At 39.6% G+C, this 21,110-nt stretch overlaps 1 protein-coding gene across 1 annotated transcript in view; it reads left to right on the forward strand.

Moving 5' to 3' along the window:
- The window catches only part of DELTA-OAT (ornithine-delta-aminotransferase), an 87,200-nt gene that overhangs the window by 43,407 nt on the left and 22,683 nt on the right, over nucleotides 1-21,110 (forward strand). Inside the window, exons 7-8 of the mRNA XM_088976247.1 lie at nucleotides 10,070-10,167; nucleotides 11,935-12,015. Coding sequence (XP_088832373.1) covers nucleotides 10,070-10,167; nucleotides 11,935-12,015 — 179 coding nt within the window. The remainder of the gene's footprint in view (nucleotides 1-10,069; nucleotides 10,168-11,934; nucleotides 12,016-21,110) is intronic.

The following is a 21,110-nucleotide window of genomic DNA, read 5'->3' on the forward strand; positions in this document are numbered from 1 at the left end:
TTACTAAAGGTATCTCCAAATCAAAGCTTGACAACAATTTGAACAAGCTGGGCATGACAAATATTTATACTCAGCTTGAGGGGGAGTGTTGAGAGTGTAAGGGCATTTATGTCCTTTTATCCTTTTTTGTATTTGGGTGCCTTTTCAAGGTCCCATTTGTAATTTTCTTAAAAAAGTTGAGAAGGCCTCTTCAGGGTGTGAACAGTAACACACCTGTCTTCTTCAACAAAAACTCTTCTTCTCCTCGATTACTTTAATTGTGTTGACTCGCCATATCGGAAAGCCCCATGGTACATTGTGAGAGAGTCTTCCATTTTAGGACAGGTCCCTTCCACTAGTATATGACGCCCCTATCATCCAATGAAGCAATCCCACCAACCGACTCAGTGAAACGGATAGCCCAATTTTATGGTGCATCCCCGCCCACCAATTCAACTGGCTTTCATGCTAATGACGGAAGGCCTTTAGAGATACCATCTTATGATATTCCCTATCATATAACACTTATATTATTCATGATGGAACAAAATATCAGTCCCTAGGTCAGCTTTAGGTTTTACCACGGTGGCTCTCACTGATTTTCATAAAGTCAAATTCAAATGGGCCCTTAATGGGCTAGGGTTCTCGTGGGGTTCCTCTTTGGAGGGGAAACAAGAGAAGGGCCCATTAGAAAGGAGATCATGCAATGATCCATGGGAATTATGGAAATGGTGTGCATTCAGCCATGATGATTGTAGAGAGCCACATAAGTCAATTCATGGGCCAAGCACTTATGGCTCATGATCGAATCACATTCACATAGCACATCACATACATAATTGATCCAAATCAATATTAAAACTTGTAAAACTTAGATCCATTTAGACTAAACACATGATTAACCCATCAATGGACCCAATTATCTAATAATATTTATCTTGGCATATGAGGCCAACTGCAAAAAGTAGTTCGGCCCATATAGCTGTCCATGCTAAAATGGGCTATTCTTGCTTTAATCTAACTCTAAATAGGTTTTACAAGCATGGGCTGATTTGGTCCATGCAGTGGCCCATCAAACCTTGAGTCAAGATCCAATCTTGATCACTTAATCAGCAATTTAAGGGGCTGCTATCAGTCCCCATTAAACCATAGGTTCGGCCCATATGAGTTGGACCAAAACTAGTTCAAATCGGCCTAGGGTTTGGTGTCCAAAGCATGCATCAATTTACAAGGCTTATGATCTGAAAATTTTCAGTTATGATTCACAATCACTTAAGCAAATAAACAGCAATTAATCAAATTAAATAACTAGGGCTGACAGTGTGATGGTTTGAATTCAGTTTGGACAAATGCAGGAAGCCATTGAATTGCTATCTCTAGATCAACCTTCTCTCTCTTTCTCCATGGTCTCCGGCGATTTCTCTGTGATCAAATAATCAAATTGATGTGCATGAATTTTGCCACCATCAAAGACTTCGATCTCCATCACACTTTCAGCCCAAGAACTCAAGAATTCAGAATAGAACAATTCTATAATATATCAGAAAATATAAAGATTGATTTTTAGACCATCGGACCTTATATTGAGAACCGATTTCTCAGTTTTTACTACTGACTAGGTCAAATTGGCTAGAGTAGTTTGTTGAAACTGAAGAGAGGAGAGGAGACTTGTATTTTCTGCAATGAGGGTTCTGTGAAGAGTTTTCGAACACTCTCTATCTCATCCCTCTAACACTGTTTTATTAGATATATTTGAGTAATTACAAGGGGGCCCTTAGTTGGGCAAGAATTTACAAAGAACTTAAAAAAATAACTTAATATTGACAGGATGGGCCCAAAATAACAAGAAGAATAAACAACCTATGGGCCATTCGGCCCATCTTCTCTACACTCCCCCTCAAGCTGAGCATAGATGTCAATCATGCCAAGCTTGCTGGTATCATGCTGAAGTTTTGCCTTGGGAATGCCTTTGGTAAGAAAATCTGCCAACTGTCCTTCAGATGTGATGAAAGGAAGACACACTTCACCCGAAGAGACCCTTTCCCTAATGAAATGTCGATCAACTTCAATATGCTTGGTTCTATCATGTTGCACTGGGTTGTGAGCAATGTTGATGGCAGCCTGATTATCATAGTACAACATCATTGGCTTGTCATATTCAACTCCAAGTTCTTCCATCAAAGATTTTAGCCATAATAATTCAGAAACCCCATGTGCCATGGCCCTGTATTCTGCTTCAGCAGAAGATCAAGCAACAACCGATTGTTTCTTGCTTCTCCAAGAAACAACATTAACAGCTACCAAGCTGCAATACCCAGAGGTAGATCTTCTGTCATCAATGTTCCCGGCCCAGTCAGCATCAGTGTAAGCTTCAAGTTTCATATGACCATGCTTGGCAAATAGAATACCCTTTCCTGGGGAGCCCTTCAAATAACATAGGATTCTCTCTGCAGCTGCCAAATGAGTGTCTCGAGGAGCATGCATGAATTGGCTAATGCAACTGACTGCATATGCAATATCTGGCCGAGTCATGCATAGATACAAAAGTTTCCCAAGAAGTCTCTGAAAGATTCCTTTGTCTTCTAACAATGTCCCTTCTGAGGTTGAGAGTTTATGACTCATATCAATAGGAGTAGCAGTTGGTGTAGCACCCATCTTTCTAGTTTTAGAGAGCAAGTCAAGAACATACTTTCTTTGGGAGATAAGAATCCCATCCTTGGATCGAGCCACTTCTATGCCAAGAAAGTATCTCAATTCCCCCAAATCTTTAATCTCAAACTCTGTATGGAGAAAAAATTTTAGATCATGAATTCCTGAGGCATCATTACCCGTCACTACAATATCATCGACGTACACAATGAGGTATACTACCAGAGGTCCACTCCTCTTCACAAAAAGAGTATGATCGGACTGTGTCTGCACATAACCAAAGTTAACAAGTGCTGTTCTAAATCTCTCAAACCATGCTCTAGGGGACTGTTTTAGTCCATAAAGAGATTTCTTCAGCCTGCATACCTTCCCTTTTATATCAGTTCCATACATCCCTGGAGGAAGAGACATGTAAACCTCCTCATGTAATTCACCATTCATAAACGCATTCTTCACATCCAATTGATAAAGGGGCCAGTCAAAATGAGCAGCTAAAGACAGAAGAACCCTCACAAATGTCATCTTGGCAACAGGTGCAAAAGTCTCTAAATAATCAATCCCATATGTCTGTGTATAGCCTTTTGCAACCAGCCTGGCCTTGTACCTTTCAATGGCGCCATCAGCTCTGTATTTGATAGTAAAGACCCAGTTGCAACCAACAGGATCCTTCCCTTCAGGCAAATCCACCACTTCCCATGTGTCATTCTTGTGTAGGGCATCCATTTCAGATTTCATAGCATCCCTCCATTCTGGAATCTTAAGAGCTTCTGACACAGACCTAGGAATAGGATGAGAAGCAACAGAAGAGAGATAGGCAAAATATGAAGGTGAAAGCAAACTGTAAGAAAGGTGCTTGGAAATGCAGTGTGCAGTACACTTCCGTTTTCCTTTTCTAACAGCAATGGGAATATCAAGGTCAGGGAAGGATGAATCCAAAGGTGCTGAACCAGTACCTGTTGTCTCTTCTGTGACTGGAAGTGTAGGAGGCTCATGTGTTGTAGGAGAAACAACCTGCACATTTCTGGATCTTTGCCTTTGATACACCTTGGGATTGAGGATAGGACGAGGAGGTAGGGTACCGGGACAAGGAGAATGGAACGGCTGATCCAACCTTGATTCATTTGAGGGAGAGGCAGACACATCAATGGACTCAACAGGGACAAGAAGAGGAAGAGAAAACACCTGTGTCAAATCCTCCCCTTGTGGACAATGTCCTTCTGGAGAGGAACCATAAAAAGAGGAAGACTCATCAAAGGTGACATCCATTGAGACATACCGATTGCCGGACTTTGGATCAAAACAGCAATAACCCTTCTGTTTGGGGGAATAACCAAGGATGATACACTTTTGGGCTTTGGGTTCAAACTTATGCCTTTGGACACTTGGAACATGTACATAACAGGTGCAGCCAAAGACACGAATTGGAACAGGAAAAAGGTCTTTGTCCGGATGAAGAAGAGTGAAGGGAGACTTAAACCCCAAAACCCTGGATGGCATGCGGTTTATAAGATAGGTAGCAGTAAATACATCATCACCCCAAAACCTGGTAGGAACATGTGAGGCAAATAAAATACTTCTTGCAACCTCAACAATATGCCTGTTTTTCCTCTCAGCAACCCCATTCTGTTCTGGGGTCCTAGCACATGAGCTTTGATGAATAACCCCCATGTCAGAAAGATAGCAGGATAGGTTTTTCTCAAGGTATTCTTTTGCATTGTCCGATCTGAAGATTTTAATCATGGTATCAAATTGGGTTAGAACAAATTCATGGAATTGTTTTATAGGTCTTGGAACTTCATCACGGGATTTCATCAGGAATATCCAAGTGAATCGTGAAAAGTCATCAATAAACAGGATAAAATATTTGTAGCCACCCATGGAGGGCAAGTGGTAAGGCCCCCACACATTAGAATGCACAATATTAAAAGAAACAGAAGATCTTTTATTTCTCAAAGGATACTTGCTTCTACAATGCTTTGACAATTCACAAGACTCACAATGAAGACTGGACATACTAATTCCCTTAAACAGTTCAGGGAATAGATGACTCAAAGCCGAAAAAGACAGATGACCAAAACGACAATGACACAACATAATCCGACTAACAGACTCTGTAGAGACAGATCCAAGAGCAACATTCCCAAGATGATCAGTGCATTGTCTCGGAGTATCAAGTAGGTATATTCCGTTCGCCTCATGGCCACTCCTAATCACCTTCTGAGACTTCAGATCCTAAAAAACACAGTAGGAAGGAAAAAATGTTACATAACAGTTTAGTGACTTGGTTAAACTGCTCACAGACAACAAATTTGTATTTAGTTTAGGTACATGAAGGGCAAAAGGGAGATACAAGGAATCCGTAGCCTTGATGGTTCCCTTACCAGAGATAGGGGCAAGTGAACCATCAGCTAAAGTGATTTTATCACGTCCAGGAAGTAAGTCATATGAAACAAACAAGGTAGACAGATTGGTCATATGGTCAGAAGCACCTGAGTCAATAATCCAAGGGATCTTAAGATTACCTGAAGAGGTAGCATGATTAGCAGAAGCCCTTATAATACATGAATGAACAAATGCTGAAGTAGTAGAATTTCCTGAAGGGTCGGTAGCAGAGGTCACATCACTCAGCTGACTGATCCTCTTCCCAAGTTTTTCATATTCTGCTCTCATGGCTGTCAACTGTGCAGAAGCAGACATCTCTTCACTATCTGGCCCGACAACTACATTTGTACTTCCTGATCTTTTACTATCATATTTTTTCTAAAACCTGATGGGAACAAGATTAGGATGTAACTTCCAGCACTTGTCTTTGGTGTGCTTCGGCCTCTTGTAGTACTCACATACAACTTCTTTCTTTCCTGTGCCACTAGAAGTTCCAACATTCCCTTTAGGTTTAATCCCCATATTGGCAAAGCGATCATTAATATCAGCCCCTTGAACCTGAACAACCCTTCTGCTCTCTTCACTACTCACCAATGCATAAGCTTGTGACAAAGATACACACTCCTTGGAAAGAATATTCTGTTTTGTGATATCATATTCCGGGTTTAGTCCAGTTAAGAACTCAAAAACCTTGTTCCTTTCAACCAATTTTCTGTAAGTCTCTGCATCATTAGTGGTGTCCCAAGTTACAGCTTCTATTAGGTCAATCTCTTGCCATAGGGATTTCAGGGTTGAGAAATATACAACAAGAGGTTTCTCTCCTTGCCTTAAGTTCTTTACATCACTTCTCAATTTATATGCCCGGGCCACATCGAGTTTTTGGGAATAGGTTTCTGCAACACTGTCCCAAATTTCTTTTGCTGAATTCATCCATAGGTAGTGTTGACTGATTTGTGGCTGCATTGAGTTCACAAGCCACCCAATAACAGTGTAATTTTCTTGCATCCACTTCTTGTAGGATGGATCATCTTCTGGGGGAGCCTTCTTACTCCCCAAAATGAACCCCCACTTTCCTCTACTACAAACATGAATCTTTATTGATTGTGACCATGCCAGATAATTAGTTCCATCTAGTTTAACTGTGGTCACAGTCAATAAGGAATCACTTGGAGTCCCTTGACCCAGTCCATATTCAGCACCACTTTTGTTTTCAAACTCTGAGGAGTACATCATGTAAACACTCCAAATATGATTTCAGATGACTTCTACAAGTATGCTGCATAAGAACAAGCAATAACTGAGTTCAGCCGACCACAAGGAGGCAACACACTGAGTTCAGCCGACCACAAGGAGGCAACACACTGAGTTTAGGCTTCAAGAAGTAATCAGAAACTCCTAGGCACTGTGCACTCAGCCGAAGTACCTTTTCAAGGTTGTACACTCAGCCAAGAAGAGTAAGTACCAATCGGTATTGCTGAATAGGCCTTTTCACAAACACAGTGTGGGCAATAGAGACAACCCCACTGTCAAGGAAAAGACCCCAAAAACAGTTCGTACAACCCCCTAAAACAGCCGAACAAGAGTAACAATACACAGCCTTGTTACAAGGATGTTTCGGCAGGTTTTAACAGTCCAAGAAGATGAGAAACAACAGCCCAGAAATTTCTGGGTTAAACCAGATTTAATGCAGTTGAAGGTAGTACAGAACAGCTAGGATTTTTGGACACTTCAACAGTCTAAACATAGTCGAAGGTAATACAAAACAGAACCAGAAAACTGAGCACAACTTACAGTTCGAGCTTCAACAGTCCAAACATAGTCGAGCTTCAAAAACAGAACCGAGCTGTTCCCCTTCCCTTTTTTTTCTTCTTCTCTGATTCTTCCTGGTCACTGAACCCCTTCTCCAAGAGATTCTAGTCTTGGGCTCGTTCAATGACCTCCAAGAATCAGGCAGTACGTGACTAAGCCTCCAGCCCTAGGATGTTCAAGTTCAGATACGCTCTGATACCATGTTGAAACTGAAGAGAGGAGAGGAGACTTGTGTGTTCTGCAATGAGGGTTCTGAGAAGAGTTTTCGAACACTCTCTATCTCAGCCCTCTAACACTGTTTTATTAGATATATTTGAGTAATTACAAGGAGGCCCTTAGTTGGGCAAGAATTTACAAAGAACTTAAAAAAATAACTTAATATTGACAGGATGGGCCCAAAATAACAAGAAGAATAAACAACCTATGGGCTTCGGCCCATCTTCTCTACATAGTTCTTGCTGATTTGATATCTTTTCCAAATCTGATTCGGTTCGGTTCAAGAATTGAACCTTTTGGCTCTGATACCACTGTTGGAATATGGTTGGGAGCTTCAAAAATTTTTCTAACCTTTTCGGGAATTGATTTCCTGGTAAACTGATATCTGAAATTTCAGGATTGTTCGTGCATTGAACCGGACCAGATTGGAACCAAAGAGAAGGGAGATTATACCTGATACAGAGACCACAAATTGCAGCTCCCAAGGTGGTAGTTCACGCCCAATATCAAACCCAAAACCGTTCTCCAACTGAAGACGGCATAGTGTACAGAGAACCGATTCGGTAACACTTGTTTTCAGCAAATCTGCAATCCAACCTGTTTGGTTCCAGTGCGGTAATTGAGCCTGAAATTCTTCTTAGTTTTTCTTGCAAAAACAAAGAAGAATACTGATCAAAATCAGTTCTTGAAAGCCTAGGTCATTCTAGGGTTTCTTGGAAGACGAGAGAAAAAGAGAGAACAAGAGAGAGAGAGAGAGAGGTGTTCTTGTCTAGTTCACCCTTTTCTTCTTTTATTTCATTATGGAACACTCTCCTAATCTAATTAGGAGATTATCCAAATCTGATTTGGATCTGGACTCTATTAAGAGATAAGCTTTATCCTTTTAAGAGGATAGGTGCTCCATACCCAATACCAAACCCAGATTCAACCCGGAGCACATGACAACTTGACAGCTTAATCAATCTTATTAATATTGGGCCTTTGGTCCATTTTCTTCAAAGGCTCACGACCCTAGGTGTTGCATGGCCACTTTAAGCTTGATATTTTATGGTGTGGCCATGTGGGACCCCACAAAAGTCTCTCTCAAGTCCATAAAGGTCCAGCCCCACCTCTGTAAGAGGCTAGGCCGAATACACTATTCAGAGCAATGAACCCCTAAGACAATCAGCATGGACTCAGTCTGGGCACAACATTTACACCTAAATGATCATTGGATTCAGCCACCCTATGAAGACCCAAGGATAATGGACTTAAGTGAGATAAATCCCATTAGGTAATCAACCCTATAATGGTCTCTTACACTTAACCTCTCAGCCCATAATGATCAAAACACTGCCCGACAGGGAATGACCTCTCCCCTGGCTGCAAGGTGCAGTGCCACACTCTCTACTTAGATGGATCCTGACATTATAACCTTTTGCAAACCTTTTTCATAAAATATTAGTATATTAAAAAGTTTAATAAATTCTCATGCAACATAATTCACTCAATCAAGTGATTGAGTTTTTATTATTTTGGGTAAGGCCCATTTAGGGAATCATATGGATTGTTCCCCCCTTAATTACATCCCCACAAGAAAGTAGAGAACACCTTTTGATTCTGACTTGGAGAAATGAACACAGAGAACAAAAGAAAAGAACAATAGGGTACTTAAAAAGAACTTTTCATTTGCTTTTCTTTTACATCAAGTTCACAAGAATGTGAAGAAAGAAAAAGAAAATACAATTGAGAAACTATACAACAATACATTTCTCTTTTCTTTTTAATACAAAGAAAATTTCCTTCTCACTCCTTCACAATAAGCTGTAGTTAATCAGATGAAGTTCTGATTGTAGACAGCCTTAATCCTTGGAATTTTGCATACAAAAAGGGAACCGTAGTCTAGATGATTTTCATATCTCTGCTCTTCATTTTCATTTGAAGGGAACCATAATTAGCCTTTGAGAATTAGATTGTAGATGGTTTAATCCCTAACATTGTCTTGAAAGAGGGACCATAATCAACCAAGTAGAAGCACCTGGTTGTAGATGGTTTATTCCCCTCTATTTCCTTTCTCAAAAGTAAAAACAAAAGAGAGAGAAAGAAGGATATGTAGCAGAAGACATAAATAGGAAGTATTCACAGAGAGGACTTTCCTTTTTTCTACCTGTATTAGTGAGACTTTTCCTTCCTTGCCTTCCCTTGAACCCTTCTCTTTTCTTCTCTCCTTTTTTCTACATGTTATCTGTGATGTGCTAGTTAGTTTGCATTTTACTTGGACTATTAGCTTATCAATGATTCTTATTATGGGAAATGAAATGGAGATTTCATGAGTCTGTCATATTTCCATAAACTAAATTTATTATCCAATTCTAGAACTAGATACTTAAACTAGGAAACACAATAAATTCCTATAGGAAATCTGACATGCCTTCCTCATAACCTTTATATAACTTGTTGATTTTCTGTCTGAAATAGATTCTCTCCGGAGCTGTTGGATAACAGCTGAAGTGTCTGAATCCAATGTTTTATTCTTTGTGTTTAGTTAAGAAGTTATTAAGGAGGTTGTGAGCTCCATAATTGCTGAAGCTGAAGTTGGGTTGCTTACCTTGAATATTTTGTTATTTAATTATTTTATCCAATAAAAGACAAAGCAATAAATCATTAAGTTCAGTCGCTTCATCTGATATCAAACAGCTCCTCAGGCTTATTGGATAGCTAATCAAATATTTTAACAGTACCAAAGTTCTTCATTTCAGAAGTGGTATTCTCATTGTGTGGATAAAAATGACCCTAGAATGGACCAAACTATGACCAGTGGTTCTTGGATTTTGGTCCCACATTTCTCACCTTATGCTGATCTGTTTCTGTTGGATGAAGCAACTCTTTTTAGGATGTTTTTATGCTAGACATCCTGAAATTTCTATACCGAATCTCTGCATGCCAACTGCTGTCTATGTTATAATTACCCACTATAATTATGTAATTTTGTTCAAAACTTACATGCCTCCATGTTTTGTTTTTGATAAACTTTAGTTACACTTGTCAAATCCAGATTTTAGGAAAAGCAATAAGTGCTGGAATATTACCCCTAAGCGTGGTGCTTGCGGACAAGGATGTAATGCTATGTATCAAGGCAGGAGAACATGGAAGGTTTGTGGTTTTTAATGATCTTGATTTCATAATAGATTAATTCATTTGAAATTTCCTAGTGCACTATTATTGGGTTGACCCATGAAGCATAATTAGTGGTGCCCTGTCTTTCAAGTTGGGACCTGAATCTTGCAGGTTTAGAGACAGCTTAGCTATGAAAAATTTGGTGCTTCTCTGAATCTTCATGCCTCACCTGTTGGCCCAATCCAATCACCATGTTGCTCTTGTGAAATTTAATCATATCCAAGTTGGTTATGAGAAAGTGCTGCTACAACAGTGTTTTAAAAGCACCAGGGGCATTTTACACCTGAGGCACGGACCTTTTGGAAGCAAGGCGTAAAAATGCAAATTCCAAATAATCAAAAAAAAAATTAAAAATATTAGACATAATATTAATTAAAACTATGAACTTAAGTTTTAAAACAAACGTTTAAAAACAATCCTATTATCTCAAATTAAACTACATAAGCATAACATGTAAAACATATTCAAAATGAAAATGTAAAATTAAAATCAAACATACAAAACACATTCAAGCATGTGAAACTTTAAATCACTTTATTTTTCCCAATTGCATTACTTTAAATGGCTATTGTGGTGTTAAAGATTTTGCGTTCCTAATTCTACAAGCCACCTTTGTACCAAACTCCTGGAGGCAAGTCCAAACAAGTCCATTTTAGGGTCCTAAATTCTTAATTCCTACAAGTAAAAAAGATTTTATAATTTAGTTAAAGAGGGCAGCGCAGTGCACTTAATTCCCACCAATGCAGGGTTTGGGGAGGGACAGATATATGGAGCTTACCCCTGCACATAGAGATCTGCTGTTTTCAAGATCTGAACCCTGGCCACCCAGGTTTCAATGGAGCAATCCAACCATTGGTGCCAAGGTCCACCTTATTTTATAATTTTAGTTGTATTTTAAAAGAAATATTTTATTAGGATGAATGAATGAACAATCTTAGCCAATAAAATTTCTTTTTAAAAGACAATTAAAATTATAAAATCATTTTTTTTGTAGGGATTAAGATTTTAAAACCCTAGCATGGATTTGTTTGGGCTTGCCTCAAGGGGCTTGGTTGGGGGTCTGGGGGTGGATCCCCCGGCCCAGCTGCTATGCTTAAATAAAAAGAAAATGCGCAAAATTTCGAAAAGGCGCATGCCTGGGATAAAGTGATGGCATGCCAAGTGCACACGCCTTTTGAAAATGCTGCACCTGGAGCTGAGGCACACCTTTTAAATCACTGTTCTGCAATTGCTGGAAGCTTCAAAATGTCAGGATTTATTTATAGACTACTTATTCTGTTTTTATATATTTTAATTAAAAGATTATATGTCACTGAAGAAAAGATTAGAGGAAAAGGAGTTGGACAAATTTAGTTGGGAAACCAAATGAAGAAGAGAATGATTGTTAACATGATTTGTTATAATTACTACTTTCATAACATTTAGAAGCCAATTTTGGAGCTTGCAGAGGCCAACATAATTGGTTTATCAACCAAGGTTCTTAGAACTGGATAGCGTAATTATTACACTTTAAAATTGGTCATGCCTATGGTTCAAAGTTTGTAAACTTGTGGGATTTATTAGTTTCCCTTTTAACTACCTTACTAGTTAGTTCACAAGTTCTTTCACATTTCTATTACTTATTTTTTATTTTTGTTATTTTTGAAATATCTATGCATTTTTTTTGTCAGTCATCCTTCTCTCTCTTCTATCTCTTGTTAGAGTTTATCTCATGGAAGCTAACCTTTATTTCTGTGATTTCAGTACCTATGGTGGAAATCCCTTGGCCAGTGCTGTAGGCATTGCCTCATTAAATATCATCAGAGAAGAGAGGCTTGCAGAGAGGTAACAACCTTTTTACCTTATATTACATCTTCAAGATCACAAAACAAAATTATTAAGGAAATAATTTGAGTGTTACTGATTCTAAAATATTTGTCATTGATATGGACATATGAAAATAGCTGTTCACTTTAATAGAATGGAGAAAATTTCCTGTTTCTTTACTTTCCTTTTTTCTTTCTCATTTTTTTAGTAAAATGAGTTTGGTAAGCCCTGATTGTCTATTGTAAACCAAATAAGTAAATCCTTCCATATATACAACTTGTAGCATTCTCCTCAACATCAAGAGAAATGGAACATAACAAGATAAAAAGTTCAAATAATCTCTGCCCTCTTAGCTCCTTTTCATCCCTGTTGTGTCTTCCATCCAGTAAGTGATTGAGGGCCATGGTTAGGGACATTACCAAATATTGGTGGACTTGGCTAGCATGATGGTTGTTAGAATAACTAAGTTTTTATAGTGTTTATGTTCTGTAAGTGCCGCAAGGGCGTAAGGCTCTTTTTCTTCTTTTTTAAGTGCCGCCCTATATATAAATAAAGAAATCTGGCGCAGCCAGATCTGATTCATTCTCCCAACCTTTTCTCTCTCTCTCTCCTCTCTCTCTCTCTCTCTCTCTCTCTCTCTCTTCTCTTCTTCCATATTTCTTTTTTTTTCTGTTAATATGGTATCAGAGCGGTTCTACTGTGCTTGAGAGTAGATCAAACAAGAATTTTTTCCTTCATCTTGCTGCCCTCTCCAGACTGAGATTAGAAAATTAAATCTACAACTGATACAAGAGTTTTTTATTTTTTTTCCTTCCTCTTGGTCGTGTACCAAGAAAACAACTATGATTTAAGGTGGCTGAATGCTGTGAAAAAGGATTATGAGTTTCAAAACTCTTTTATGTGGATCGTGTGATCCTTGTACCTGAGAATGGAACTTCTGTAGTTCGACCTGTTTTTGTCCTTTTATTCGGTGTGAAAACACTGTTTGTGGTCTCTTCTGGTAGTAGGTATGTTTAAAAGGTCTGGAAGAGTGGTAGACTGTGTCTGTTAAGCCTATTCAACAACGAAATAAACCTGGAAAATTTTTTTTTTGAGAAAAATTGGGGCTGATCTGTGTTCAAATTGTGTCCAGACTGTAGTTTGTGCACGTGGGCTGCAATTCTCGTGTTAGGTGGCTAGGTCCAGTGCTGAAGCAGAATACAGAGCTACATGGAGTTGCTAAAATCATGCGGATAAAGAACCTGCTAGGTGATTTGCAGTTAACTACCCTATGTCACTCTATTGTGATAACAAAACTGCTATCAACATTGCAGCCAACCTGGTCCTCCATGATAGGACAAAACATATTGAAGTGGACAAACATTTTATTAAGGAAAACTTGTGAGTGGAGAAGTATGTATGCCCTATGTCAGCTCAGAAGAACAACTTGCAGATATTTTCACCAAGGATCTTCATCACTTGCGGCACAACGATTTGTGTGACAAGTTGGGCATGATTGACATCTGTGTCCCAACTTGAGGGGGAGTGTTAGAATAACTAATTTATTATAGTGTTTATGTTATGTAAGTGCCACAAGGGCATAAAGGTCTTTTTCTTCTTTTTTAAGTGTTGCCCTATATATAATAAAGAAATCTGGCACCACCAGATCTGATTCATTCTCCCAACCTTTTCTCTTCTCTTCTCCCTTCTCTCTTCTCTCTCTCTCTCTCTCTCTCCTCTTCTTCTTCTTCTTCTTCTTCTTCTTCCATATTTCTTCTATTTTTTTCTGTTAATAATGGTAACCATAATATTCACATATATGGTCCTATATATACTCAGTCTTGGCATCAAGAATGTAGGCTACCTAAAGGAAGGTCTATCTATTTTAAATATCCCACTACTCCTCCTATTTCAATGGGACCATCCCCTGACAATCACTGTTAGGGGTTATCATTTCTAGCCCATTAAGGCTTGAAAATTTCTAGGCTTGGGCCTAGGATTTGTGCTCAGGTCTGGAAATTTTGAACTAGGCCTGAGACATACTTAAAGCCTAACCTACAATATATATTTATATAAAAACATTGTAAAAGTATAACATATATTTGATACTTATAATATAATATATTATATATACATTTAATGTAATGCATTTAAAGTCATAGGTCTAGATGCCCGGCCTGGCCCAACTCGGCCATGATCACCCCTAGTTACTATCACATTAGATTTTTCAGATGCTGGTCCCAGTTATTTGGGTCTTTATAGAGATAGACTGGATATGTGTTAGGCAGTGTATGCCCTTAGCTCCAATCAGCATGATGTACATTATGACATTTATTGTAAATGAATAAAGTACATATTTGATTCATGTTATTATGGTGTGTTTCTGTGTAATACACTTAAACTAGACACATATGAGACTCATGTTAGTTTAGAATCTTCATAACTGTTGGATAGATTTGGAGATTTGTTCTGGCAAGGCTGACACTAATGTACCACCAAGTTGGTTGGGGTGGCTTGTCTCAGATGCTAAGGTGAGACCTGAGGTACATGCAATGTAGGTTTTCTTGAAACCCTGAACCGGACCAAAATTCCAGTATTGCCCTGGACCTTGGAGATAGATGGGCAAAACTGAAATGTTACACCTGACCCCTAGACTCGATTATGATATTGCACTAGGTGCCGGATTGGGTTGCCTTTGATATGCCAACCAGTGAGATCCTTAGAGGGGGTCAAAACTTGGGCATGTTGGCACAGTCCGAGAATTCATCTGAGTGGGTGATCATAGTGACAGGATCAGCCCCTTTGTCGGACAAAGTGAATGATCGGGGATGCACTCTCTCTGATGGAAACCTAAACTGCCAACGATTGATTTCAACTGTTGAAATTTAGTTTTGCAAAATATATTTATATAGAGATATACATATATATTATAGTTTCAAAATGCTTGCAAAAGGTTTTAATTCCCGGGATCCATGTGAGTAAAGAGTGCAGCACTGCACCTTGCAGCCGGGGGAGAGGTCCTCTCTTGTCGGGCAGTGTTTGATCATTATGGGCTGAGAGGTTAAATGTAAGACCATTAAGGATTATACCCGATGGGCTAATCTTGCATCTGCCCATTTAGTGTAAATGTTGGGCCCATTAAGAGCCCATAGTGATGGACTCAGGGGTTCACTGTTCAGTAGTGAATTCGGCCAGGCTTTGTAACAGAGGCTAGGTTGAACTTATGTGGCTGATGTGTAGATCAATGATAGGGTCCCATGCCATACAAAGAGAGCCAAGCTAGCCAGCATTAAATAGGAAGTGAGCCTGAAAGCTTAATGGGCCTAAAAGCCCATTTCGAACTGGGTTAATTAGATTAATTAAATAGGGGCGGATCTAGGATTTGGATTAGCAGATAAGATAAGGGATTATCCTTGTCTACTTAAAGAGTCCAGATCCAAATAAAGATTTGGATCAAAGGAACTCCTAATTTGATTAGGAAGGCTAATCTTTATCTACAGATAAGATAAGAGATTATCCTTATCACTTAAAGAGTCCATATCCAAATAAAAGATTTGGATCAGGAAACTCCTAACGAGATTAGGAAATTGTCTCTTTAAGGCTATAAATAAGAGAGCAGGGTGAACCTTGAATTCACTCACTCAATACAGAGAGGAAACAACTCAATTAGACTGATCTTGCCTTTACCTCTTTTTTTCTTCCTGCTCTTGCCGCCCTACCCTATTCGATCTCCAGTTCTTGGATTGGATCAAGATTCGATCTTGATATTGTTTCTTGCCAGAAGAAACAATTTAGAAGTTGTGCTCATTGTCCCATTCGATTCTTGTTGAAGAATCACTAGTTCTTGGTGAAGAACTACCTACTGATCCTTCCTCATCCCAAGCTGTCATCTTTAGTGGAGGGAGGATTTGTTACACTCTTTGGGTGTGAACACCTACGTTGGGAGGAGCATTCTTGCGTGGATTCCGTATCAGGTATATCCCTCCCTTAATTTGGTTTCAGATTTGGTTCGGTTTGGTTACAAGAACGAACCTTGAAAATGCAGTTTTCTAAATTGGGAATAGGATTCTCGGATGAGAGTAAAGAATTTTTTGAAATTTCGCCCAGCCTTCCTACAGGGTTCGGCCATCCATATGATGGATCTCCCATCCCTACAGTGGTATCAGAGTCAGGCTCAAGTCTTGAACCGAATTGGATCAGATCTGAATCTGCGCAAATGGGCAGAAGGCATTTTACCCGATTTGCACAGTTAGCATTTTTTCTGGGAATTGGTTCCTAGATTTTGGGCAAATGATCTGGAAAATAAATCTTTATTATTCTTTGATATTTATAGAATTGTTCTGTGAATGTTTCTTGAATTTTTGGGCTGCACATGTGATGGAGATCGAATCTTTTTGGTGCCAAGATTGGCGCATCCTGTGATTTCTTTTCTATTCAAATTTGGTCTGTAAATAATTTTTTTTTTTTTAATTTTAGACAAATTGTATAGGAATTCAATGTGATGTAATAATAGAAAAATTAGGTTTTTCTATCTTATTTCCATCTGGAAATTGCTAGAGTGCGCAACAGAGGAGAGGAAGATTTCGCACAAACAAGTTTTGCAATCTGCGATTTTGCAGATATCGATTCTGCAATCTGCGATTAACTGTTCTTTGCAGGTTTGCAGGATCTCCAAGAAAATCACAGTGCAACCCTCTGTTTTAGTTTCTTGATAATCTGATTATCTTGAATTAAATTTTGAACTGGACACCAAAACTTAGGCCAATTTACACCAGATTTGGTCCAATCTGGTTGGACCGAATTGTTGGTTTGATGGGGTTGGTTTTTCTAACCCTAATTCGATTTAGGCCAGAGGGTTGATGGTCCACTTCAAGCTTTAATTCGGCCCACCTCTGTAAAAACCTAATTTTAATATGATAAAACTGAATCTACCCTAATAGCTACATGGGTTGTACTACAATGTACCTAGATAATGTTATATGATAACATTATGGGCTTTGTTGGGCTGATACTGATTTAACCTAATTAATTAAGGATTTTACAGATATTTTAATTGATTGGATCAGTTTATTTCATGCATGTGATGTATGGATGTGTGATGTACTATGTACATGGATCATAAGTACTTGGCCCATGATTATTTCGATAGTGGCTCTTTCGCATACCATGGCTGAATGCACATCATTGCCATGGTGTCCATAAGATCATTGGATGATCTCCACGTTTGGTGGGCCCCCCCATCAGCTTCTTCCCCAAGAGGAATCGTGCGGAACCCTAGCCGTTTAGTGCCCATTTAAATCTAGCCAGTGGGTGCCACTTTGGTTTAACCTAAATAAAACTAGGGCGTAATATTCCGTTCCCTCTGCTAAAATATGAGTGCATGTGATAGGGAGATTAATATGATGAACTCTCTAAAGGCCTTCTATCATTAACATGAAGATGGGTACTTCAGTAATGAGGAAATGCACCATAAAATTGGGCAATCCATTTTCTTCTGGATTTGTTGGATTGTTTCATAAGATGATAGGGGCATCATAGACCGATATGGGAGGGGTCTATCCTAAAATGGAACTCATGGTACCTTGGCGTTCACGAACATGATGGGTAAGCACTCACTAGACAGAAAGGTTTAACCTAAAATGGCAATGAACCTTGTCTGACAAAGGCCAAATGGAAAGCTCATGAGATGAGTGGATGTTCTTGACAGTTTAGTCGGCCAGAGATAAGCAGAAGAGGAGAGGAGAGAAGAGAAGAAGAAGAGAAAAGAGAGGAGAGAAGAGAGAAGGTTTGCAATGTAACAGTACTGGCGGCGCTAGTGTTTATTTTACTATATATAGTGCAACAGAAATAACAAGGGAAAAGACCCTTGTGCCCCTAAGTACAATAACAGACAACAGAAATAAAAAAAACACTTTAATTAGCCAAATAGGCCCTAACATCTGCAACTAAGTTATTTTAACATTATTCCGACGCTCCCCCTCAAGTTGGAGCAGGCAACTTGTCACACAAATCTTTGTGCCACACATGATGAAGACCTTTGGTGAAGATATCTGCAAGTTGCTCTTCTGAGCTGACATATGGTGTGCACACTTCTCCACTTTCAAGTTTCTCTCTGATAAAATGCTTGTCCACTTCAATGTGTTTCGTCCTATCATGCAGAACTGGATTAGCAGCAATATTGATGGCAACTTTATTGTCACAGTAGAGTGACGTAGGATTGCTTACTGTGAAACCTAGTTCACCTAACAGATTTCTTATCCACATGATTTCCGCAACCCCATGAGACATCACTCTATACTCTGCTTTAGCACTGGATCTAGCCACCACACTTTGTTTTTTGCTTCTCCATGTGACAAGGTTTCCTCCTACAAATGCACAATAACCACTCGTAGACTTTCGGTCATTGACTGCTCCAGCCCAATCTGCATCAGTATATACTTCCACTTTTAAGTGACTGTGTTTCTAGAACAACAAACTAGCTCCAGGAAACTTCTTGAGATATCTCAAGATCCTCTTTGCAGCCTCAAAGTGAGTTGTCCTCTGGCTGTGCATGAATTGACTAAGGACACCCACTGCATAGGCAATATCAGGCCTGGTCATAGACAAATACAGAAGTCTCCCCACGAGTCTCTGGAACATCTTTACATCTTTCAAAAACTCTCCTTGACTGTCTCCCAGATGGTGATTAGGTTCAATAGGTGACTCAGATGGTTTTACCCCCAACTTGCCTGTATCTTCTAGTAGATCTAGTACATACTTCCGTTGGGAAATAAAGATGCTCTTGTGAGAGCAGGCAACTTCAATTCCAAGAAAGTATCGTAAGGGGCCTAGATCCTTCACCTCAAATTTAGTGGCTAAGAATTTTTTTTAGTCTCTGGATTTCAGCCTCCCAATCTCCTGTGATCACTATGTCATCCACATACACAATAAGAGCTGCAATTTTACCTTCACCTCTTTTTACAAACAGGGTATGATTTGACTGGCATTGTTTGAATCCCATCTGTTGGACTGCTAAATGGAACTTACTAAACCAAGCCCGAGGTGATTGTTTCAACCCATATAGGGACTTTTTTAACCTGCACACCTTTTGTTCACTGCCTTTGGCACAAAGCCCTGGGGGTTGGGTCATGTACACCTCCTCTTCCAAGTCACCATTCAAGAAGGCATTCTTGATGTCCAACTGGTGAAGATCTCAGTCAAGATTTGCTGCCAAGGAAAGGAGAATCCGGATAGAGTTCATCTTCGCTACTAGAGCAAAAATCTCTGCATAGTCCACTCCATATACCTGTGTGAAGCCTCTTGCTACCAGTCTAGCCTTGTACCTTTCAATAGTTCCATCAGCTTTGTGTTTCACTATGAACACCCATTTGCACCCCACTGGTTCCTTCCTCTCAGGAAGATCTACCAACTCCCACATACCATTTTTGTGTAAGGCATCAATTTCTTCCTGCATTGCATCTGCCCATTCAGGTTTTGACAAAGCTTCTGCCACAGTCTTAGGGATGGGGACACTATCCACAGAAGAGAGAAAGGCATGATACGAAGGTGAAACATGCTCATAGGACACAAAGTTAGAGATAGGATGATTAGTGGTACAAGATCTAACACCCTTTCTCTTAGCAATAGGAATATTAAGATCATTGGGGACAGGTGAATCAACATTTAAAGGAGCAATGGGAGCAAGTGTACCTGCCTGATGAGACGGATCTACCTCGGGTGAATCCGATGATGTTGGTTGCATAGTGTCTGGCTCCACGGCTCTTGAACTCTACTGGCTCTTATGGCGACGATGAAAAACCCAGAACGGAGGAGGATCGGGTAAAGGAGGTAGTTGAATCTGAGTCGTCGCTTGTTTCTCCTCAACCCTACTCTCCCCTTGAGGAGAAACCGAGAAGAACGGTTGACTCTCAAAGAATGAGACATCAATGGAAACATAGTACTTACGGGCAATGGGATCATAGCAATGATACCCCTTTTGAGATGAAAGGTAACCAAGAAAAACACAGGGAATAGCCCGAGGGTCAAGTTTACCACGAGTAGGTGACAGGTTGTGGACAAAACGACACCCAAAAACACGCATCGGAATGGTGGACGCGGGGCTGTAGGGAACAAGAGCTGATGTGGGGCCTTATACTCTAGTAGCCGAGAGGGCATGCGATTGATGATATATGTCGCACACAATACTGCATCCATCCAGAACTGTTTTGGCACATTCATATGAATCAGCTAGCCACGAGCAACTTCGAGAAGGTGACGGTTTTTTCGTTTAGCCACACCATTTTGTTGGGGTGTCTTGGCACAAGAGCTTCGCTGAAGTGACCCACTCGAAGCAAAGAACTTCGTGAGATCACTATGGAAATATTCCTTTGCATTGTCTGACTGGAAAATATGAATTTCCGTTTGGAATTGAGTGAACACCATGCGTTGAAAATCTTTCACAATTTGTGGCACTTCATCTCGAGATCGCATAGGGTAAACCCAAGTGTATCGAGAATAATCATCAATCAAAGTAACAAAATACTTATAGCCAGCCGCAGTAGGTAGAGTAACAGGGCCCCAAACATTAGAATAAACAATATGAAATGAAAATTCAGATCTTTTATTTCTTAAAGGTAAAGAACTTCTACAATGCTTACTCAACTGACGAGTTTGACACTGTAACTGACTCACTGACAAGGACTCAAACAACTTTGGGAACATAACTTTTAACGACTCAAAAGAAAGATGACCTAAACGACTATGCCATAAATAGGCCTGACTCTTACTCGACGAACTTGTGAACTCAGTCGCCACTAGACCAACATTATTCTCCAACACATAGAGACCATCCACCATGCTTCCTCTACCAATCGTCTTCCCCGAGGTCAAATCCTGAAACACACATGAAGACGGAAAAAAGGTGACTGAGCAGTTCAAAAAGTGAGCAATACTACTAATGGACAACAAATTAATAGGTAATTTCGGAACATGCAGGACATTAGGAAGAGTAAGGCCAAGTGGGAGAGATATGGTGCCTTGGCCAGCTATGGTAGAAAAAGAACCATCAGCCAGTCTTACCTTATCTCTCCCAGAGAGAAGGTTATATGTTTGGAACAAATTTGACTTACCGGTCATGTGATTTGAGGCTCCGGAGT

This window comes from Nelumbo lutea, chromosome 3 (assembly GCF_056320005.1).
Source record: "Nelumbo lutea isolate HS-2025 chromosome 3, American lotus-T2T, whole genome shotgun sequence".
In the NCBI taxonomy this organism is placed as follows: Eukaryota; Viridiplantae; Streptophyta; class Magnoliopsida; order Proteales; family Nelumbonaceae; genus Nelumbo; species Nelumbo lutea.